Source organism: Eumetopias jubatus, unplaced genomic scaffold, assembly GCF_037043125.1.
Source record: "Eumetopias jubatus isolate StellerSeaLion01/CBP00866 unplaced genomic scaffold, mEumJub1_p1.0 scaffold_1, whole genome shotgun sequence".
NCBI classification, from domain to species: domain Eukaryota; kingdom Metazoa; phylum Chordata; class Mammalia; order Carnivora; family Otariidae; genus Eumetopias; species Eumetopias jubatus.
In genome coordinates this window covers 117,334,943-117,359,396 of record NW_028274807.1, presented here as the reverse complement: position 1 = coordinate 117,359,396, position 24,454 = coordinate 117,334,943, and the positions used below count along the sequence as shown (strand labels likewise).

The 24,454-nt window shown below is 41.2% G+C and overlaps 1 protein-coding gene across 1 annotated transcript in view; it reads right to left on the bottom strand.

The window, feature by feature from the left end:
* SLC9A9 (solute carrier family 9 member A9) overlaps positions 1-24,454 on the bottom strand; it is a 564,530-nt gene that overhangs the window by 317,234 nt on the left and 222,842 nt on the right. Inside the window, exons 7-8 of the mRNA XM_028099209.2 lie at positions 7,383-7,521; positions 2,809-2,914 (exon numbers count right to left, since the gene is read on the bottom strand). Of these exons, the coding sequence (XP_027955010.1) occupies positions 2,809-2,914; positions 7,383-7,521 (245 nt within the window). The remainder of the gene's footprint in view (positions 1-2,808; positions 2,915-7,382; positions 7,522-24,454) is intronic.

Here is a 24,454-nt window from a genome sequence, read left to right as displayed (position 1 = left end):
CCATAGTTACTCATAAAAAACTGCTTAATAGCTTATTCCACTTAGTTCTTTATATTCATTGCCATACGTTCATTTGTTAAGCACTTTTTAAGAAGTTTTCTAGATTTTAGCTTTGCAATATCTAGTTTAGTTGTGTATTAGAACGAAAATGATTTTATCATTACCAGAAATACCTGTAGGTAACTATGATTTGATGCCACTCCCTCAGATTTCATTGAAGGTTGATATGAGAGATAACTTCATGAAGAGTGTATCCCCATCTTCCCTAAAACTATTATTAAATATATTGTCCACTGCAGTGTCCAAAGGTCCTTTATACAAGGATACGTGTGATAAATTCCCCTAAAATTTTAGTACCAGAAAAGAAGTTTGCCCATTTTTATAAATAAGTATGATTTCCTTTTATAGTGCTGTATTATTCCTATACAACACATCATGTTTCCCTTTTGGCTTTGGCTGCCAGAAAGCTCAGAGCTATATTTATTGCCAAACCACAGCAACGAACAGCTGTCTAATTTTGCAGAAAAACTCTATCCCAAAGCACTTGAGTATTTACTCTCAACTAAATGGTTCCATGATATGCATGGCTCATGTTATAAGTTGTCTCAAGTCCAATTTGGAAATAGGCAAGGATTAAATAATAAACAAACAAACAAACAAACAAACACAAAAGTAATTTAGACTAAGCAGGCTTGGTATTGGCAGTAGAAAATGCTTACACCTAGAGTTTGGTTTGTATCAAATGCCTAAGGGGCACATTGCTTAATCTGAAGTACTGCTCTGGAGTGAGCATGCCCCTGGGTGCAGCCATGGACTTTTGGGTCTTTCTGCTACTGAGGCCCACAACTACATTCACCCATCCCATGATGCTTGCTCCCTAGAGGGGGTCTGCGTGACATCCAATAAGGATATCAGCTTGTAAAGGGTGGCAAAAAAGCAAGGTACAGATAAACTAGCAATTTATACATGGACTGTAACCTTTAACTAGTTAATAAAACAAGATCTTGCTGAAATGGACCAGGAAATAGAAAGACAATTTTCACACATAAAAATAAACAATTTTTAGGTATTGGGGTATGTGTATGTGTGTGTGTGTTTATTACAATGTTCAAAGGTAGACTAAAAAATAGCAGGTGAATTGAGATACTTCTTTACCTTTCTACAAGGTCAAATATATATTCTTATTGTTAACATTACTTACATTATTTTATGAATGTTGAGTGCTGAAAAGGGCATAGAATCTGGAGGAAAGGAAGCCAAAATTATTTTGAATGGCTGATATAATTTTTTTACCTTCATTATTTCATTTAAGGGACACTATTGTTCTTTTTCTCTGGAATGAATAGGCTCTTCAGCAACCTCCCTAATAACAAGAGAAGGCACCAACATAACAGACATTGTGTTGCAATGATTTAGACACAAGGGCCCCTAAGCGTGGACTCTGGTAATGTAGCCTTGATATAGTATGGCTTTCAGCATCAGCAACAGATGCCTTCAAAGCCTTTGGGAATAGCTTGACCTCTGTGACTCAGCAGTAGGACAGGTTATCATTACAAGAAAGACTTGCCATGCTTTTCACAGGAGAGCCAAAACCAGTCTATGAGCAAGTGGGCCAGGCAGGCTCCTGAGACCCCAAATATCTTCCTCCTCATGAGGGCTTGCCTGATAGTCCACAGATGTAGTTTCATTCAAGGCAGCAATGCTTGGTCCTCAAGGAGCCCAGCTCTGGAATCAGATCTCCTACTTTTAAATCCCAGCTGCACCACTTACTGTTGGCTGAGTAACCTGGGTGTAGGCCCTAACTTTGAATCTTTCTGTAAATTAGTAAGAACGTCCATGAAAGGCGGTTAGCCAGCATTTGGCTCATGGTACACCTTCAATATATGTCAGCTTCTATTATTATTATTTAGACTTAAAGTACCACCTAACAAAATGTAAATACCCAGAGAGGCATACCTTGTTACCAGCTAATACTTGGGGGGCAGGAGAGGCGAATCTCACCACCTGAATATCAATTAAGATGACAGTAGCCAGCAGCAAGGGATCCAGGATTGAAACCTGGGAGAAGCAGGGAACTAGGCGAAAGGAGAGAAACGACTTTGACATTTTGCTCAGAGCCACAGTGATTCTTCTACACGGAAAAGCACCCAATCGTTGCAGCTATCCAAGGGCAAATCCTTGCTGTTGCAGAAAGGCAATCTAATCGCTGAATCCAGATCACCGAATCCGTGGCCCTCGGGACATTAGGGACAGCCCCTTTCTCTATTAACTGCTCCACCACAGGGATTTTATATATAGACTTCCTATGGTAAGAGATATTAGACTGTAGCGCCGCCACATTAGCTCTTTGTTTTTTGTATGCAAGGGTTCTCAACACTGATGTGTGTGGAAATGTGCACACCCCAGAGAGGCTTCCACCGGGCTTGCCATTAGCAGCCAACCGAAAACCACCACCCTTTTCTGCAAAGCCGCTGCGCGTCCCTTCGCACTCGGAGTAGACTTCCATTCGTAAAGTCATCCGTCACCTCTATAAATCAGCCATTTGTTGATGTGAACATCCCCTCCTGACCAGCAAGGAGAGAGGAAATGCCACTTTGGAGACTTTCCGTTAAGCTGTTGCGTACAAAACGGATGAGGGATTTTTTTTTTTTTTTTTTTTTTTCTCCTCGGGGTACCCAGGAAAGGTTGATTCAGAAAGTCCCGTGTGAGAGAGAGTCCATTCGCCTCCCGCTGGGTCAGGGAGGGGTCCTTCCCGGAGCGCACACGCGGCCCGCACCCCCGCCTGCGCCCCGCAAGTGCAGCACTGACCTGTCAGGCCGGCAGCCTCCGCAGACAGGAAGGCGCTCCAAGACAGGAGGAAAAACAGGCCGGTTTCCAGCAGAGGGAACTCACAGAGTTTGGTAAATTTGGTCAAGTGACAAAGACATGTTAAGGGAAACAACAAATGCCGGTAGAGCTAAATCTCCTCCTTGGCCGAGGAAAACGAATCTGGTTGAGATCCTTTCGGAGTAAGAGAACCGATTTGCAGCACTGACTGGGAGGCCGTGCCTCTCATTGGGCGGGCTTGGAAGGCCACCATTAATTTCACGCTTCGTGGGGAGCTGAACGCTCCAGTAAGAAGGCAAACCTGTGTTCACATTTTTAAAAAGGTGACTTACTGAGGAGGAAGATAAAATCAGCTAACTGTGGGTCCAAAAGCTCTTGAATTTGGCCTTGGCCCTTGGGGCGTGCCCCTCAGGGGACGGCAGCGGATCAGGGAAAACAAAGCCATGGACAAGGAAGCAAGTGCTTCAGTACCCAAGGAGAACACTGCTCCCTGGGGAGCGAGATAGTCTGTGGACAGATCACCTTAAAAGACTCCTCTCTTGGGGATGGGAGTTGGATCAGGAGGAACATTCATGTTCAGTGGTAGGGAAGCTACCCATGCCATCTTAGTATAAGTAGGAGAGAGGAAAAGGTGTATTATTTCTAGGTCAGGTAAGCAGCCCTTTGGCAGGCAATGGTTCATTTTGGCTGGGATGACACTTGGTCAGTAGCCTATAAATTGCACATAGAGCAAAGGCAGAGTGATCCAAATCATGCAGAGAATGGGTTATGGGAAGATGATTAGGAATTTGTGATGGATGGAAAAGGGTTACATTGCAATTGTGCCCACACTTAGGCAAAAAAATACCCTGACAAATAAGGAGATGTTATGTTGCATTTTTATGCTTCAGGACAAAATCTAAAGAGATTCTACTTAATGTAGATGTTTAGCAGTAGGGCAGGGAAGCAAAAAGCATGACCCATGGAGTGGAAGATCAAGGTCTGAGTCTTGGCTCTGCTAGTCACTGGCTGTGTGATTTCTGAGCAATATATTAACCTCTCTGAGCCTCATTTCTATCCTATGTGAATTGTCAATGAGAATAATACCTACTCTCTCAAGTGTGGAGAGTAAAATGAGATGAAGTATGTTTAGAATGTTTTGCAAAATTATAGAAAGCACAAAATGCCAAGAAGAAGCAGAATGATATCATGGTTGGGAATGTAGCCTCTGGGAGCCAACTCTACTTCAATGTATCAGCTTCAACGTGTCCCCTGACCACTTTGTGCCTTGGTTTCCCTGTCTGAAAGTGAAGAAAATCATGTAACCTACCTCCTAGGTACATAAACCGGTTATCATGTGTTAAGTACTCAAAAGAGTGCCAGATATGCAACAAGGAATATATACGTTTTTCTATTAGTGTGACTTAAATTAATTTGTTTTGTAATACATCTTTCCCAGACGTAGATTCAGTAAGTGTCTGGAAGCAATTCTTTATCTGGAAGAAAACACAGGTTGCCCTTTGACCCTTTCAGCATTCCCTCTTATTACTTGGAGGGCAGGCTTTTTGTTTTTAGTGGGGTTTGTTCCTCTGAATTCCCTCTTCTACTTTGTTGTGGAGAAGGCTTAGACCACTTTGAGTAACAGGATATCAAGTGGACATAGGACATTTGTGTCTTTCAACCTTCACCAGAAAGCAGTTTAGTTCTGGGTCAAGACCTAAGCTTGCCTAGAGCCCAGGAGCCTATACCCTGAGGAGCATCACCTCATTATGGACAAGGTATCAAGGCTCATCATGGTGGAGGGAATAACTGTGCACCTGTCTCCTTTGCAGCCTGAGTTTGGGAGAGGCAAGGCCATCAGGTGCTGTATGACAGATCCTCCCCCTGAGACTGAGCCCCTGTCTCTTCTCTCTCTCCAACCATTTTTTTCCAGATCTGATCCAATCCCATGGCAGACTTCTAATCTCCAGGAATTTTTTCCCTTTCCTTGCCAACTTGTTTACTTATGTGTCCATACCTTCCCTTCATATCAAGCAGAAAAGAGTTCCAATTTCAGTTTTTTCACCTAGTGCAGGCTCTGGAGCCAGAAAGTGTGGACTTAAATCCCAGCCCTGAAATGTCTCAGCTGTATGGCTTTAGACAAGTTGTTTAACCTTTATGTGTCAGTTTCTTTAGCTGTAAAATTGAGATAATAACAGTATCTTCCTCCCAGTGTTTTTATAAAAGCTATATGAGAAAATCCATTAGCAAAATGCTAATGACAGCGGCTGGCAAATGGTAAAGTTCTCAACAAATGTTACAGTAATAATAATTGTGTTGGCTCTTACTGATATGTGACCCAGAGTAGCTACTTAACCTCCTTGAGCCTCAGTTTCCTTATGTGTAGAGTGAGGATAATAATAGCCTATCTTACAGGGTTGATTCAAATGAGGAGATACATATAAAGGCCTTGGCACATGCGAAATGTTGCTATCATCATTACCATTACTTATGCAAAACAACATGTGGCTTCCATCATAATTCCACTTAATAATCAAGAGGAAATAGGGATCAGTGATCAAAAGTATGGTCTGTCTCTTGGTTTCAATCTCTGGGTTTGAATTTTGGCTTTAATACTTACAAGCTGTATGATGCTGGGTAATACCCTATCCTTTCTAAGCTTCAGTATCCAACAAAAATAATATCTGCGTGACATGGTCGTTGTGAGGGTGAATGAAGTATAGTGTGTAAAACAAATAGAGGCCTGTATATCATAAGTACTGATGTTAATCATTAGATTATTAATCGTTATTTTTATTAGAGATCAGCCCTACCTTTTCTGAATTACTTTATTTCTTTGTCAAAGGAGTTGACATTCTCTAGGGTTTCCCGGACAAAATTCTGGAGTGGCCTTTGAGTCTCTCCTCTTCTAATCCTATTCTAGTCCTAGAGATTCTTCTGAACATTGGACTCTTTCCTGATGTTTCTTTCGCAGTTCATCATCACAGTTTTTCTTGAGTCTAATCCTTTTCTGACTCATCCTATGAACCAGTTCCTCATTTACTGTTTAAAAACAGGACTTTCAGTATGTCACTCTCCTGAGCAGAAACCTTCGGTAGTTAATTGCAGACTACAGACAGAAGCTCAGATTCCTTTGAATAACACTCCAAGATATTCCACAGGGTGAGTCCAACCCACCTGTGTCTCCTCATCTTCCACTGCTCACCAAACCGAGAATTCTGGTCCTCTCAGCCCAGCCTTACCCTTCGATGAAGGCTGGTTTTCTCCTGAACCACTCATCGCATAGCCTTTGTCTGTATCCTACCTATATTTCAGGCCAAGCCCACATTCCTCTCTGCATGTAAATGTTACTTTTCAAATTATTTTTCGGAATTATAGGCTGTTCAAGAGTCTATCGGACTATTTCAGAAACAATGGACTCATCCACATTTGAATTTTTAGAGTCCTAATAAGTTGGCTGTGGTTTTGGCACCCACCTTCTATACAAATCTTATTGTAGAGCTTGTCTTTCCAAGTTTGTTACTAATTGAAGACAGAGTCCATATTTTATTCATCTTCCAACTCATGTTACAAACTCTTAGTAGAACCTAGTGTTTTAGCAGCTGCTCAGTGAATAGAGATTCACTGGGTCAGTCCCCATGAGAAAGTACCCAACGTTTTGCTTTCTTTGCTAGATCCCTGACACATCTTGTACCCTTCTTCTTTCTCTTTTCCCCAAGGTCTTTGGTCCTTGATCCTTTGTTCTGCCTCTTTTTATGGCCTCTATTAAGCCCTCACACTTGACATTGGTTTTCTGGCTTTCTTCCTCAACTCTGGCTTACTTTTGCCCCATCCATCTGCTCTGACTGAACAGCTCACTAGACCAGCTTCATTCCCTAGCTCAAATTCTCTAGGAACTCTGCTCATTCTTCCACTGCACTACTGCAAAAGAAGGAATGAGATGACAAAACTGTCCAGATATAGCAAACATGTCATTTCTACCGCGCTTGCCCATCCCCTTCTGTAAAGTCACTAGGGATGTTTGTTTAAATCCACAGTGATTTTTTGGCTTGGCCAGTCCTGTGAGCTAGTGATTGCAAGAAGTTTGAAAAGGAAGAAGAGAATACCCAGTTAATCACTCCCAGTCAATCCTGTCTTGTTCTTGACCCTGGATCTCGGGGTTTAAAGACATCCAGGGAAAAACTAAGAACACTTAAAGACATCCAGGGAAAAACTAAGAACATTTAAAACTACTTTTTTAAGCTTCTTCTTGACCCTAATACAGCCAATCCCGATGTCCCATGCCCACCTATTTTCCTACATGGCAGTTTTTTAAGACTGTTGCTATCTTGGTGTCAGACAGTATCAGTAGTGCTAGAACAGGCCTTGGACAAGAAAAGATCCTGGTCCCCTCTGCCGCTGGTACCAATCTATGCCTCATGGACTGGGAACTAAGATGGCTCCAGTGGCATTGTATCATATTTGAACTAGACTGTCTAGCCATTTCTTTCTTGGTCTGGAGGTTGTCCATCCTCAGAAACAGTCCAGGTACAGCTCTTAACAGTCCCCAGCTTTCCACACACATGTTCAAAGGATATCAGTGCGGTGACAACAGCATATGCAGACCCCATTGCAAATGAGCCGGCGAAGATCCCCAGGAAATTCCCCACAGACTGGAAGAATGCTGCAGCATCAAATGTATTTGGATTCTCCTTGGGGCTGTAAATGGATATTGAACTGGAAAGAAAAGAGGGTGAAGGTTAGTCAGTGACTTCTCTCTTATAGCCCCAATACCAGAAGTCAAAAGTTAGCACCCACTTCTGAGGAGGGTACCTTGTCCCGTGAGGTTAGGTGCTGGCTGGAAGAGTTCAGGAGAAACAGATGAGGACAGGGAGAGGTAGAGAAAGTAGAGAGCTTTCCCTTCCCTTACAGCCCATTCCCATGGTATCCATATATTGCTGCCAGTCAGTAAACATTTTTATATTGGAAGGGTCATAAAGAATATTGTTTCTGAGCAAACTAGGCATTAAAACATGGTAGGTGTATAAGGAATCTGCTGAGGAGATAGATAACTGTGAATTATTTAGTGGCCATATGTCTTCCGTGCTGTAATATATTCACAAATGCTCCTGATAAAAAGTACACTTTTATGGCCTGTGCACAAATGGGCAATACAAATCACAGCGTGCACAAAATATTCTGCTGTGATCTTGTCATAAACCACAAAGCATTCCTCCTCTCCAGTGTAACCCTTCAGAAACAGAGCCCAGAGGATGCTTAGAGCATCACAGTATTAACCCCTGGGGAGAGACAAAACCCCTCATTTTCCCACCAAAACAAATGGCAGCAGCTGCCCGAGGTCATGTTTTATACCCCAATTCTGGTGGCTGCCAACAGATTTATTTCCATAGAGAAAAATCAATCCACCAATAGGCAACCCGTTCACTTAAATATTTTTGAGGATGCCACATTTGTTATTTTTTTTAACAAGGGCCTCAAATCCCAGAAGGACAAGGTGTGTCCTATTTTAAGAAATGTGAACTCCATATTGTAGCATTAAAATGAACAGATGTGCTAGAACCAGTAGCTTTGGGGAGACGAATGAAGTAACATTTCATTTTTTTAAATAGTTTTTATTTTAATTATGAGGTCTTTAAAACTAATCAGGAAAATCAAGAGTTTTGTAATAGGCTCTGGAAGGGACTTTGTAGCAGTATAGAGAGCAAAAAGTACACTAGACACACTGACTTGAAATTAGATTGGATTTTACAGAGATGTAACTGAATCTTTTATGGTTTGGATGATTAGAGCATGTTAACTCTCTGGTTTGACTTTCTGTATCTAGAGACTAGTTAAGGGGGTGGGGGGGATTCCAGTTTTTCTACAGGAAGATGTGTGCTTAAAAAAGTAGTTTTAAATGTTCTTAGTTTTTCCCTGGATGTCTTTAAACCCCTAAAGTAGGCCAAACACTTCTACTTTGATCATGTAATTGGATAAGGAAGATGAATGTGGATCTCAAATGGAGCCCTTGAAATGTATGCGAGAAAAGGATTGCCTTTGAAGTGTTTTCTCTTTGTAAAGTGTTGTGTTTTGCAGAAAAAAAATGGAAAAGCAAACCCATATTTAGGTCCTTTGTATCTGACAGTCCTGAGAATGGGTGTATAACCCCACGGCCATTATGAAACTTGGTGCCCAACACTGCAAAGCTTGATGTATGAGTTAACATTCACCAGCACATTTCTTCATTCCAGTGAAGGAACATAGTGATGAGAAAACATTCTACTTGCATTCTGCTTTTCCAAACAAAGAGTTTTGCATAGTAACACAGCTCTGTGAATAATTCTATTAATTCCTGAGGCTACCAATAGATCTGATTCATAGAACAGGTAACTCTTCATCCCCATCTCCACCTCTGCACTCCAGAAATTATTTTCTCTGTCCTTATACTTCTTGACCTTGGAGTACCATCATCACATCATTTGGCCATAGCAATATGTAATGTTACTTCCATTATTAATGTAATGTTTTTCTTTAAATCAACTCATTTTTATTCAAATGCAAGAGCTTTTATTAAAGAATACTTATGTATGAAGTCATAGGTTTGATGTGCTAATTTTCTTTCTTCTTAATACCCATGAGATTATGTAACTATTACATTTGATGAAAAGTTCACCTGTGTGTCACCTACAATCATCTGGGTAACCACACTGATTCTCAGCCTGCATTCTGGGAGATATTCTCTTCCTGCGCTCTGATCCTCACCCAGTAGGGTACAGGCAAACTTCATATACTTCTTCCCTGTGATGTTGGATTTAACTTAAGGGAAAAACTTAACTTCCCTTGACTTATGAAGACTTGTCTGTTGAGTGTGCTGCCCCTAAAGCTCCCTAGGATGTATGCACTGGGTATCCACTAAGGGCCTGGTGGTGCATTAAGTGTAGGGTGTTGGGGGGCAGGCAGGAAAGGGCATAGAGAAGAGAAGCAGAATTTGAGTAACTAGACATTTTATTGAACATATACAAGGCGTATCTAGGCTCAGGGGCCTAAGATGTAGATGACAACTAGCTCTAGTCATGGTGCTAAGTATGATTTTTTTGAGAGATATGTAACATTTAGTGGTGCAAATGAGGCAAGAGTCACTACTTTAGATGAGAGGAGATGGCATTTGAGCAAGGAAGCAAGTCAACCAACAGTGATGGGAAGAGGGTACTTCAGGCAGTAGAAAGAGTATAAGCAAAGACCAGAAGGCAGATGAGTTGAGGACACTTCAAAGCAGAACTATCTAGTTATGGCTGGAACACAAGGACCATGTATGTGGGCACCTATGGAGGTAAAGATAGTTAGATGGCATCACTCAGCCTTAAATTTCATGTTAAACATATACAAAAGTCCTCACATTTACATATCATTTTGTCCCCTTTAAGCCTGCCTTATAACTTCATTTGATCCTATAACATTTCTGCCAGGTAAACAGGGCAGGTATTTTTATCCCTCCTTTTCTTCCTTTTTTTTTTTTTTTTTTTTTAATAAAACAAAGAAACCAAGGGTCAGAGAAATTAAGATCATAGAGCTATGGAGTTCAAAATGCAGATTTTTTGTTTATTCCTTCAAAAAGTGATCTTGTTGGGAGGAAAACAGGAAAAACAGGAACCCAAATCAGGATAGCTGAGTGCTGCGCCGATTGTAAATGCAGAAGTTCAGGTACCAGAACCTTTAATTTCATCCCTGGATGGAATATGGGCAACACCTTCCTGTGTGCAAGCAGAGAGCAGATTGCACTGTATGGGATGGCAGCACCCTCTTCCCCACCTCACTAGACTGCGAGACTCGGGGCTTCTCATGGGAATCTGCTTTCAGGCCCGGGTCCTGGACTTGAGCTTTGCTGGGCCTGGCCTGGGTCTTGTTCTTCTTCATATGACCAGGACACAGACTGGTGCCTGGCACGTGGCAGGCCAAAAAAAGATGAATGAAATAAAGGCAGGACGACTGGAAAGTAGAAAGGAAAGAAAGAAGAAATACAGGAAAGAAGGAGGTCTGCAAAAGCCAGGCTTGAAATGAATCATCACCTACAAGATTTCCTTTATTAAGCAATGACTTTATATATTTACATTGCGGGTACTTTTGAGTTCATCAGCCCAAACTGAAGGTGACACTTGAGACAACTTGAGCTTCAGAGATCTGACCCTTATTGGCTCTATGGCCTTGGGCAAGTTATTTCATCATGCTCAGACTCAGTCTCAAAGTCTGTAAAATGGAAATATTAATAGTACTTATCTCCCAGAAATGCATGAGGATATGAGGTACTTTTAAAACCTGTATATTTATCTTGTAGACTGTAGGGCCATTCATTGAGTACTGATTATGTGCATGAAAAATAAACACTCACTGAACGCTGACGATCATCACCACCATCATCATCATTCTGTTAAGAACTTCCATAAGCCTCACAATGACAGAGAACAGAGTGCTGTGGCTGAGCCAGGCCCCAGCTCCAACTACAGAGAGATGGGGTGTGGCTCTCCTCCCGGCCTACCAGGCTTCCAGGTTGCTGCACGGAACTAGTCACTTTTGCGTGGGAACAGAAGGATCTCCTGGGAGGACATGGTCATTGAAGTAAGGCTAAAATCTGTTCTGTTTACTGCAGAGCTCTTCACTCCATGGATCCACAAAGAAAGGAGCGTCCTTGGCAGTCTGGGTAGGAATCTGTCTCAGGACAAGAACAGGCAAGGAGACTGAGCTTGTGTTGCTTCACCCCTAGTTAAGTGGCTCACCCCTCCTGGATGTTCTGTAGGCAAAGCCCTCTGGCTTCAGGTGAGGAGTGAGGGAAAGAGAGCAGGTAAAGAAAAGTCAGGCAGGTTGCATCTCTCCTGACTGCCAGGATTTTGGGAAGCTGTTCTTCTGGGCTCTAAATCCTGGTGAAGGAGGCACCACTTTGGGCTCTGGTTTTCAGCTACAACACTAAGCCTATGGATTGTAGGGCAACAGCTGCAGAGGGTGCTTTCTGGAAACAAACAAGGGTTTGGGTAGCATATGTAGAGCTTTCCAACTTCAACCCAAGAGAGGAAGAAATAGCTGTTCCAGCAGTTGCAGCCCTTTGGACTTAAAAAGAAAATATTTCCTCCCCTGCACTGAGGGACATGCTTGGACCATTCGTGTATGCAAACATTGGAAGGGAGAGAGGAGAAGAAGAATTAACCTTTCTGCTAACCTGTGTGGTGCTTGTTCTCTGGGGCACTACTCTGAAGAGGCATTGTTTATAACACAAGCTAGTAAAGATAGATCTACAATCCCCATATTTCTGGAAAGAATATTTGAGTTAGATGAAACCAATATCCTTGAAAGTGCTATGAGCAGAAATACATAGTGGTGTTTAAATATTCATGTCATAAATTGGAAATAAGTTCAGGTTATTGATTCATTCTATTCAGGAAAAGATTATTCAGCAAAAATGAGTTTGATGATAGTATATTGTATCCGTTCTCAGAAATAAATGTGGGCGGCATCTTTTATTCAAAAATTCTGAAATGGATGAAATATCCCAATTCCTTTGATGAAAGCAACATGAATAAGGATCATGTTGCTCACTGTACCATTTAAGGTTCACAGAGAGGATCGCAACTCTGGTGTTTCTCAACATCCCATTATTTAATCTTTACGATGTTCCTTCAGGGAAGTCACTTGGCAGCTTAGGTAGTATTGAGAGTATAGAATCGGAATCTGGGATCTGGGTTCAAATCTCAGTTCTCCCACTTATTGCCCGTGTGACCTTGAGCAAGTTACTTAATTTATACGCGCCTTAGTTTCCCATAAAATGAGGATGATAACAATAGTAACTATCACATAAGTTGCTACAAGAATTCAATGAATTAATGTTTATAAAGCACTTGAAATGGCACCTGTAACATAGTAAGAATTAGACAAGCATTTCTTAAGTAAATCATCCTTCTTCAAATAACCCATTCTTCCCCCTGCTCCTCCTTCCTTTCTCTCTCTTTTCCTCTCTTTTGAACTGACAGTTTGGTTTACTTCTAAAACAAGTATCTCAAACTAGATGTCCAATCAGCACCTCAACTGAAACAGAACTGAGGTGTCCATCACCTCTCTGACACCTGCCTGGACTCGTCCCTGGTCTAGGATCATGGAGCGTCAGGGACCATTTGATCTTACAAATTGTTTTTTGTAGAATGGTGTATGACACCTATGCTCAATAAATACTAGCGATGAAGAAGAAGAAGAAGGAGAGAGCAAGAAGAAAAGGAGGAGGAAGAGAAGAAGGTATTGCAATTACGCTGGAAGTGAAAATGATATAATGCAGGGAAAGTGTTCTATAAATGGTACCACCATTCCTGCCACCAGTGCCATCCCCTCCATGACTCATGACTCTGACCTTCTTCCCATTTTGGATCCTACCCAGTCTTCTCTCTCCTGGTTCTTACAATCTTTCTCAAGATTGCCTGGTTTCTAACACCATTCACTTTGTTATTTTTCACTGCTACTGCTAAAATATTTTGCCTCACACTTACTCACTTAAACTACCCAACGACATCCTGCTCCTGGGCAACTATTCTTTCACTGGCCCTCCCAGCTCCCACAGTCTACTCTCTGTCCTGGGTGCCTGGCCGGGACAACCTGCTTCTCCTAGCCCCCAGGATAGTCTCAATTCTTTTGTTAACAAGAAATCAATGTCACTCAAAAACTTTCAAAAGGAAAATATTAAGCAAACATATCATTTCCCTTTCAGAATATTTATTAATGTAATCATTAAAGAAAAAAATGAGAAAATGACTACTATAGCCAAAGATCTACAAAAGGACCTACCATTTTTCTCTACCAAATCTTTAATCCCTCGCAAAAAATTTCTAACTGCTGACACCAGTTTATTATAGAATTCCTGATTAGTTGGGTTATATATATGAAGTAGTTTATTTTTTTTTCCAATTACTGCTTCCAGCTGTACTACGTCAAATCCTTCTTTGTGTGGGTATGCAGTTCCATTAATGATGTCTTAGCCAAATTCCATTATTCAATTCCTTTTAGTTATTAAGATTTGGTACAGTCTAGCTTAAAACCTAAATCTTCAAAGCAGGATTCTTCTTTGCCCTGCAGAATATTCTAGAGCAGCAGGCAGGATGACTTGGAAGGGAGGAGGGGCAGAAGAGGTGTTCCTCTAACACACTTGTGGGCACCAGTGTCCCCTGGTGTTGGAGGCACAGAGGAGGGATGGGGGACCAAGCTTGTTCCTGCTCAACCCCTCTCTTAGAGACCTCTGCTGACATGGTAGCACCTGTATTTTGCTGAGAATCCCCTCACAGCGACCACTCAATCTTCTATCTGCCCTGCCAGCTATGTACAGTTCCAGCCCTTTGCTACAGCTTGGATCTGGGGCCATTTGGGGGGTGTCGTGGCTCTCATCCTTCTTTTGACCTCCAATCCCCTTTATTGGGCCATGGACCACTGGGCCAGGTGTGTTCACCTTGGCCACTTCCTAAACACACCAAATCAGGGAGCTATCAGATCCTGCTGACACAGACCATTCCAGCTAATTCCTTTTAGAGATCTCTAGGCCAGTCCCCATGTTCTTGTGTACTCCCACTCCAAGAAACCACATCCCAGAACTTGCCTCCTTTATTCTGTTTTGAGAGGGCCTTAGCCCCTCCATAGTTTTCTCCACTGAGGAATGAGCTGGCAAGGCCTCTTCCTGCAGGTAGCCTTAGCCTATTGGGTGATTCCTTCCAGTGGAGTCCCTTCCGCTTGACTTAGGATGGAGGAAGCACCCTGATGGACAGAGGGAACAGCTTCACACCTCAAACACTGTAGTCTCTCCAAGGATGACCCCATCCTTCCCCACCCCTTTTATATACCAATTTGAGGCAAAAAAGATGGTGGGGAGGTTGAAGGAAATGAGGCTAATTCTGTTGCCAATTAAGCTAGTTGGGAGGTGTGGCCTTAACTGCGGGGTAAGTCTGCTGCTCTTTTTAGTATGGGGCCACTTATCAGCTTTTGTTTGCAGCTTTGCTCCTTAAACCCAAGTTGGCAAACAGGAAAAGGCCCACAGGATGACACAGCTTGTGACCTTTACATCAGGGTGCTTCTAGCTTTTACTTCCTATCTAGAATTGCTTTGTCTTTCCGCTCTTAAAGATACATTTTTAAGGAGAAACACAACATAGAGGGGCAATGAAAATTTGTAAAACTCCTCTGTTTAGTTGGCCCTGAGTGTCACAGGTAAGAAACAAAGTAGAAGAAAACTAATTACAGTACTATTTTGTGTTTAAAATTTTTTGGTCCTTAAAAAAAATAAATAAATAAAAAATAAAACAAGTGGATCCTTATCTATTATTTATCTTTTAATAACTGTACCAACTTGCCCTTTCTCAAGAAGTTGCTTAATTATGAATAAGGAATTGATTTTTATGGGGCCAAGAATTGTGTGTACACATTGGAATTCATTCTGGCATCTGCCTGCCCATTATTCTGGCTTATGTTCTGCCAAAGGCCAATGAAACTCTGTCAAGAGGACCCACTGTAAAACATAATGACTTCAGGAATTGGGGGCATTCCAGGCACCCTGGGAGGTTAGAAGAGCTGCCTCTTAATAATAAGAGGTTCTGGCCAGAGGTTTGCTGAGCTTGAGTTAGAACCGCCAGGTTTCACCTTCCCAAGGGCCAACAACCCTGCAGGGTGGAGAGTCATGTTTGCAGAGGGCACATTAATAACTCTTTCAGCTTCTGGAAGACCACTTAGTCAATGACTTTGCTCTCTGAGAATCCAAATTCATACCAAGGTGTGATTTTCCAAATCCTTGACAAATATTTTGCCATTTTGGTATCTGGCACAAAAGAAAAAGACAAGGGGAATTCTGTGGGAAGTATGAGTTGGTCTGTCATTGCTGTCCCCAGAATAATACAGTCTCATGCTAAAGTTACTGATCCACTCCATCAACAAATTTATTAATCACCTACTATGTGCAGATATTGTTCTAGGCACTAAAGATCTAACAGGGAACACAACAAAGCTTCTAACCTCACGTTTCTTACATTCCAGTGGAGAAAACAACATAAAAAATAGCTAAGCAGATAAATACATGATTTAATGACAGAGGTTGAAAAGAACCATAAAGCAGCATGAGGGGATGGGACAGAGAGTGATAGGGAAACTGCTTTAGTCAGGGTGGTCAGAAAAGGCTTTTCTGAGAAAGATTGTTATCTGAATGAGACCTGACAAATCACAGCAGACCACAGGAGAAGGAGTAGGGTGGTGAAGAGGAAGATGGAAGGAACGAGGAGAGTTTAAAAGATAGATGGATTTAGTAGAAATAGCTTCAGTGAGCATTTGCAATGTAGTCAAGCAGAGGAAGGACTGGCCTTGTTTTTGGGGTTTCCAGAGGCAAGATAAAGCCCAAAAGTAAAAACATCATAGGGAGAAAGATTTTAGCTTTATATCTGAATACAAAATTTCCTAATTTTTAGCTCCGACACAAAAGGAAATGGGTTCTAGGAAAGGGTAGTTAGTTCTCTGTTGTTGGAGATACTTAAGCATAGAATGAAAGAGTTACTTTCCCAGGGTGCTGTGGAGAAAATCCATGCACTGCATATTGGATAATGTGGCCTCTAGGGACCTCTCACCCCAAGAGTTATTGATTTGTTACCTATTATTTTCCAACTTCCTCCAAGAATACCAGGAGAGAGATGTAGGGTGCTTGGCTTTCTGTGCTAATCCAAATCCTGCCACTGGAAATGGCAAAGCACTTAGTGAGTAAGAAGCAGTACTGTCCTGCAATGGGGACACAATGAAGGCACCGATGATTTAGTTTGGAGCTGGGTTGATAATGACATCAAGAACAGTTACAAATTTCAGCACGGAATAAAGCCTTTGACAGATTCCTAAGTGGCTCTGCTCCATTAAGTTCCAACTTTAAGGTGACAAAGAGAGCCCTGAGTTTAAAATTGGTTTAAAGGGAAGAAGAGTTAAAGGAGGTTTGTTATGAATTATGTGTGCATTTTCTTTGAAAGGAGATCTTAAATTACTTTGCAATTTAGTCTGAAAAGTCTTGTCAGAATTGAATTACTCTGTGGGCTTTGAGAAATATTCTCTTATACCCAATATTGAGAGGAAAGTGCATTTGAGATTGTCTTAAAGATAAAAGTAACTTGCAAATACTCTTCTTTTATTTTGTTTTCTCTCTTTCTTTTCTGAGGCAGAAGCAGGAATTTGAATCCCACTACTGTGAGCCTATTTAAAAAAGAGAGAGGCTAATTCTTATGATCTAATGGGAATTTCAACCCTTTCTCCTACTTTTCAATTCTTTTAATCCTCACTAATGAAATCTTAGCTCCAAAGAGTACTGTGATATGTGAAACTTTTAGTCATAATAGATATAAAAAGATATAGAAAAGTAGGCTAATAGCCACTAAAGATGGAAATCTAGTTCAAATTAAAATATAATCATTAACAGGTGCAAGCAGGACCAAATATTAATCCCCAAGGTTGAAATGGAGAAGGGGGTCAGGGGCTCCAACATTTATTCAGCACTCCAAATACTTACTATTTCCTGTATTCTTACTATGGAGCATTCACTATGCGTAAAGCACTATGGTAAGCATTTTTATAAGCATTATCTCATTCAACCATCACAGGACCCCCTAAAGTAAGTGCTATTGTGATTTTCATTTTATAGATGAGGGAATTACGGCTTAGATTGAATAACCTCATATGTTTCACCTCATTCAATCCTTCCAACAATCTAAGGAAGAAAGCATTGGCATTTTGGAGATACACCGACTCAGGGAGTGTAAATCATTTGCCCAAGGTAACTCACTAGTAAATGGAGCAGCAGATATTCAACTCAGATCTCATCAGTTGCAAGTCTGTGTACAACGCAGGCAAGAAAGTGGGAACATCGGGATCTATTACCTGAGTGTGTCTACAGATAAATAACTCAACAAGTGTTTCGCCTTCAGAGGAATGAAGAAAAGACCACTCTCAGGAGGCTGAGATTTTAGGACTTCTAATTGTAATTTGTAAGAAAAAAAAATTGCATTAGGTAGTGTATTCATTTCAGTATGAGGAGCTTTGCTGACAACCTGGTGCTGCTTCCAGGCCAGGATTTTTTCATGGAGACCCCTCTTCCATATTAAATGGCTTTAATATCTTGGCATTCACACCAACACCAGCTCAGGTCCATCATCCTATGCGGTTGTTCACCCTGTGTTCCCACATGGTGACTTCTGTCTCTTTATAGTAATTACTTATCCATGTTTCAGGGCCTTCACCTGAAAAATGGTGATGATAACAATTACGCCTCCTTTACAGAGTGGGATTAACTGTGTCAATATTACCTGTGTCAAAGTGTCTACCTGGAACATAGAAAGCACCCCATAAATGCTGGCTGCTATTACTGTTGTTATTGTTATTTGTATTAGTATTATTGTTGGAATGATTGCTATATGGTTCACCATTTGCTCAAAAGAAGCTGATAAAAACTGAGCTCTATTTCTAGGAAGATGGAAGTATTTAGGAACTCCAGTTAATGTGTAAGAACATCATAAGAATCTTCTGGGGGTGAAATGAGCAATACATTTAGAGTTAGATCAAATACTGAATTCATCTTTTTCTTAATGAGGCCTGTAGAGCAGAAGGCTGCTGGGATAGTATCAAACAAGGAGATGCATGTAAATCGTTAACCATAACTAAGCACAAAAGACCCATGGTTGTCTTGCAAATCCAATGGAGCTGAACTTCTAGCAGCCTTGCCAGAGAAGGGGACACAAATGTAGACATACCACAGAAGTCCTGTTGCTATACCGAAGGCAAAAAAAGTTCACGAACAGAGGGTGTCTAATGAAGTTGTGTGGGATTGCTGATTAGCAACAATCAAGGAAAAATCATGAAACCAGTGGAGTTTGCTTTTATGGCGATCACCAATTCACAGCTCACTGCATGCTACACAGAGATAAAGAAGAATCTGAAAACAGGCACTTGCTTGCCTTGGGGTCTGCAGTGTTTCAGACACGCTGTGTGCTGAGGACAGAGAGCGGCTGAATGAAATGCTAGTTTCCTCTGGCTGGGTCAAAGGACTTTTCATAGACAATGGGCTGCCTTCCTAATCTGAGTGCCTTTCATTCCCACATTAGACAAATCCCACTCCCATTATAAGTGGTTTCCTGAGACAGCCTGACAGAGTTTTACCTGACGACAAGGCAACTCCTGGAAAATATTTGCAGAGATCGGCTCATTCTCCCAGACCCTTTCCCTGCTCTTCCATTTATTAACGTTTAAGTGAGTTTCTGGGCCCCAAACCACAAATGAATTTAATTAAGAATCTGCACCCATCTTTTTAGAGTTAAAGATAATTTTGCTTGAGTTCAAGGAAGAAAATACTTTGCCCCCTAAAATGGGGGCAAAGCACATAGTTATCTTCTTAAACTAATGTATTTTACCAAGATAGTTGCCTCACTGCCACAGATTTCAATTTTGTGTTTGAAGCATGGGACCTACAGACCAACAAGTTCCACCAAAGTTTTGCTTCTACACAATGTTTTCATATTACACTATATGTGTCTAGTAGTTGTTATCAAGTAAATATTGCCGAATCCTTAAGTTTCACAGAAGATTCATTTTTGATAGTAGATCTTTAGGACACAACTTTATCTGGGATAAAAACATGGACTATGAAGTATAATTGAATCTCAAACCAATACAACCTGTAAGAATTAGGAGATTCCTAACTCAAGCAATTAATAGGCCTTTCTTACCCCATGCAGTAAAGATAGTTACTAAGAGTGGAGTCAGAAGCCAAGCATAGGATAAACACTTCATTTACCAAGGCCATCGCTGAGCTATGGAGGAGTACAAGCTACTGTTCAGCACCAGGAGCTAACACCCTGGGCCCTGAAGTAGTCTTGAAGGATCAGGAGAATGATTTTTGCACATTTAGGCAGACAACAGCTCAGAGGCTTGGGGAACATGCAAGCTGGATGATTTGGTCAGGGACTGGGGTGAAGGGACATCAGGGGAAGGCTTTACATTAGAACCAGTTTAAGCAAGCCACAGTGAGTACATAAACAGCCAACAAGGGGCCTGGGAAATCAATGATTCAAGGAGTCCAGGGATGTGAACCCAACATAAATCCACACAGGCACTTTTCTGGAAAGGGATTCCTTAACTTTCATCACCTTCTCCATTTAGTTCATGACCTCAAGAAGGTTAAAAACCACTGACGCATGGGTACATATATACTAATGGTGGAACTAGGAGGGGGTGGTTAAAAGTTGAGTCAAACAGTGAATCTGCAGAAGGGAAGACAAGACGGAGAATCAGACAACCAATGCAAGGCACAGGAAACAGGAGCACCTTGGTAATGGAGGAAAACTTATACCTAAGTCACAGCCCTTTTGTACACATATCCTGCTGGGGTAGGGACTATATATGGCTGCTCTGGGCTAGCAGGCAATGTACAGAAGAACATAAGGGAATAATGACAGGTCAAAAAGCATGGCAATTCCCGACACCTAAGTATATCTGGATAGAAAGTTGAGGTTTTGAGAGTTATATTTGCACAGTAGTAAATGACAGAGTTAGGAATTATAACAGCTAACACCATGAAGCATAAGTTAACATGTGGCCTGGATCAATCCTACTTCCTTTTCGTGGTTTAGCTTATGTCAATGTTATTGATTGAACACATCCAAAGTCGCATGCCAAGCCTCACTGTCACCACCACTACCAAGGCTTGGCTTTCTGTAGGTCCACGAGAACGTGTGAGACACAGTGGGCTTGGTTCAGTGTGCCCATGGGAAGATCTTCAAAAGATCTTGTCTTTGTTTATAGGTTACGAGAACAAATGGGACAAAGGGGCTGAAGCTCCCCCAGAAATTTAGGGGAGGGATGTCCCTTGAGGGCTAAATTATGAAATAAGTAACACAATGGCAATAAAAAGCAGGAGGGATGCAGGTATCCATTTCCAAAATGGGTTAAAGGAAGAAGCACATAGCCAGGGTGTGTCAGGAGGCGAAGAATAGAATTACTCTTCTACCCGTTTAATAGGTGTGCTCCTGGCTAGTGTTGAACTGTACTTCTTGGGCCTAAGGTTACATTGAAATTGCAAAGTCTTTGAGAAAAAGGGCAGAATTCAATAATTATACCTACTGTCTCCTCTAGATTAAGTATATTCATTAGATTTTTATTCAAATGTATTACCACCTTCTTGGTAAATTCCAGTTTTAAAAAATGCGTTAGGGCCATTGTTAGAAAGCATCCAAATGGAAACAGAGGTGAGCCAGTGATAGGACAGGAGAATGCCATTTAGATGAAAATAATAATGGACTGTGGCTGCATTCATATTCATTAACGGGGTGTTGTGTGTGTGTGTGTGTGTGTGTGTGTGTGTGTGTAAGAGAGACAGAAGCTCCAAAAAGTCTTATGCTGAGAAATAGCGAAATCCCTGTTTTTGTGTGTGAAAAGCCTGCTTTAGCACCTAATGCTAATGAAACTTCATCAGGAGGAGGTCAGTGCATAATTAGAGATTATAGCACCATAAATGCTTATGGAATGTGATAGTAAAGGCCAAGGTAACATCATCACAGGGAAAGTATGATAATCCCTGCAGACCTGATGCCAGAACTCAGGGACTATAATGAAATGGAAGGTGTAGGAAGAGCGGACAAATGCCTCTGCCGTCTATTGCCTGGGAATTTCCTGATTGACCTTGGCTCTGAGACCAAGCAGTCTGTGTAGGTGGTAGTGAGGAGAAGGAGGGCACTGGTTCTGTTACATTGTTTATACCAAAAATGCTTAGCCTTTAAAATTCTGGATTTTTTTAAAAAAGGAACTTAAGCAGTAAGTTACCAAAACGATGAGAAAGAGAAAAAAGAATTTCTGGCTTTCAAACCATAATGGAATAAACTAATAAGATATAAAAAGATAGTTTGTTGGTAAATTGAGGGACCAGTCTGTGCAATGCCAGCTTAATTTTAGAGTGTTAAATACTGAATTCGGAAAGCCTGTGTGGTCTGTTTCTGCAATATGTTCAGTGTTAAAATTCTCTTGGACTTTGTGCTTTTTACATTGCAATGTTAATAGCTGCTATTTATTGAGGGTCTCTTGCAAGCCAGAACTGTGATATGCATTTTGTATACATTATTTGTAATCCTCACAATAATCCCGAAGAGAGATAATACTATCTATGTATTACAAGGAGAAATTGAGGAAATTGAGGAAGGTTAAGCTACATGGCCAAAGTCATGTGGTGAGCAAGTGGTAGGACGGGCATTACAATCCGGTTCCAGACCTCCTATGTTGCCCTCTCCCTTGCTGCTACCCAGTAAACTGTATGTTGGCAAGTTCGTACATCGACAAAAGGTTAGTTATATGTGGTGGCCCCAATGGGTGAGTGCTTTTCTTAGGTAGTCTCTACGGGTTAGGTCTTTAACCTGTCTAGTTTAACTTGTATCTACATATTTCTTTAGTTCCTTCTTTGTGTATTTATTTAATAGTAAACCAACAAAAATAAATAAATAAATAACAATAAAAAGTGGCCCCAAGAGCTATTGAAACTGAACTGGAGCAGGGTTGCTTTCCTCCAGACTTTCCCCTAGGCTTAACAAAATGTTTCTGTTTGAAAGGTAGAATGTTTTGCTTATTATCTGGCAGGAAGTTGAGTATCTGTTTTTGGCTGCTACTAAATTTTACAAATAATTAAAACATTTTTCTATCAAAATGGAATATATTACCAAAAGGAGACTCCTCTGGGGGCAAAATGATGGAAACCTATACCACCCAAGTGAACCTGGGGACATCTAGGCTGACTACATAGAAATGGGAGCCTTGATAAGTTCTCTTTGAGCTGACTTGTGCTTCGAAATACACAAGGGTTCGGGGCACTGGTTCCTTGTGAACCTAGGCACACCAACAGAGGCTTTAAGTAGAGCTGGTGGACCTGATGTTTCTTGCGAATCCAAGATTCCCCCAACAGAACCATATTCCCTAGGCTTCAGAGGTGGTTCAGCATTGGAAACATTTATTAAATGAGAAATTCATTGTACTAAGATGCATCTCATGCCAGATGGTGATCTCTTCTCTACTCTTATCAAACATCTGCCTAAGGCTACCATATCCAGGCAGATGTACTGACTTCTTTATGAAGACACTGATTATCCCCCTTCTTCATTGCTGCATTCCTTTCAACTTCCCCTTCCTGCATCAGAATTTAAATCAGCACGTCCTTCACTCTTGCCTGGTTTAGGGAAAATAAAGTTGTTAGAATTACATTCCTCTTGAGTTTCTCAACTAAGATGTGATGCAATATCAAGAATAAATTGATTAGGGCAGTGTGAATAAAGTGTAGAAATGAGAGAGAGAGAGACAGAGAGAGAGAGAAGGAGAGGTCTTATGAGCATTGAACTGAAACTCATATTGACTGAAAAACTAACCCTGATTGCCAGGGCAAGTGAAATGTGGGATAAATGTGGGTAATCAAAGAGCAGTGAAGACTTCTCTGGAAAGAGCCCATCAACTGGTATTCTCATCCGAAATTCTGGCTTACTTGTGTGGAACAGTTCTTGGTTGGATGAAATGGGAAACAAACTTGGCAGCAGAAAGGAGAGAGACGGGATATACTGCTTACTGCACAATAGATTCTAACATGCTACCTTGTCCTTTAGGAAAAATAAAACGATCCCTTGTGGCTGAACTTAAAGGGGGAAGGTTTTTTGTTTTCTCAGTCATTTTCTGGAATAGGATGAGATGGAGCCTTTTGCAATATGTTTACTATAGCCCAGGGCAAACACTTTCTCCACGGGTTTCTCTTCTTCTTCTGAGTGATGGGAGGAAAACAATCCAGGGCATGACATAGTTCAGCACAGTTTGGATGAAATATCATTTTGGTGGTAAAATGTACACTCTCAAGTTTTAGGGCCCACAACTGAAAACGTATGGAATAACTTTGATTTAAGGGATTTGAACCTTGTGAGAGAGAATTACCCTATATTGACATTACTTTGTTTTTCCTTCATAGTTAGACACTTCCTGTTGAATTATCTGGCTGCTTCCATCAAGGACATGCTCTATGAGATCATTAAAATGATGTGATATCATTCTTAGGGAATATGAAAAACTCATTCAACACTCAATGTACAGACATTCCCCCAATGATGTATAAGTCTTGAACACATGTCATGGCAAAAATCTTTCTTCGCTAGCCATCCTCTTCACTCCCTTTCTTGAAGCTCAGCAAAAAGAAAGCGCCAGAACCTTTATTTAGCATGAGCCCATGAAAGACGTTACTTTATCTCAGAACTGATTTAAAAGTAAGCGGAAGCTTACTCTTAAACTATTTCACACTTACTGACTGAGATGGAAACAAATTGGTTTCTATAGTCTCAGATTTAGAGGTTCCTCAAAGCTCAAAGAAAGGTGAGGTGATGAAAGACGCAGAAAAACTGGCCTCGATTAATTCTAATCATAACTGTTACTGCTATGAAGCGATTTTGGAGTGGCATTTTAGGGGGCTTGAAAACAACGAGCACGGCCCTCCCAGATTCCCAGTATTGAGAGCTAGGAACGAACAGTTGGATTTTAACTCAGGGGCCACAGATCCAAGGCTCCACTTCTGCCCACCAATTCTCTGAGCGCTCCAGTTCCCTAGTAAATTTCTTTTGAACACATTCTGATAC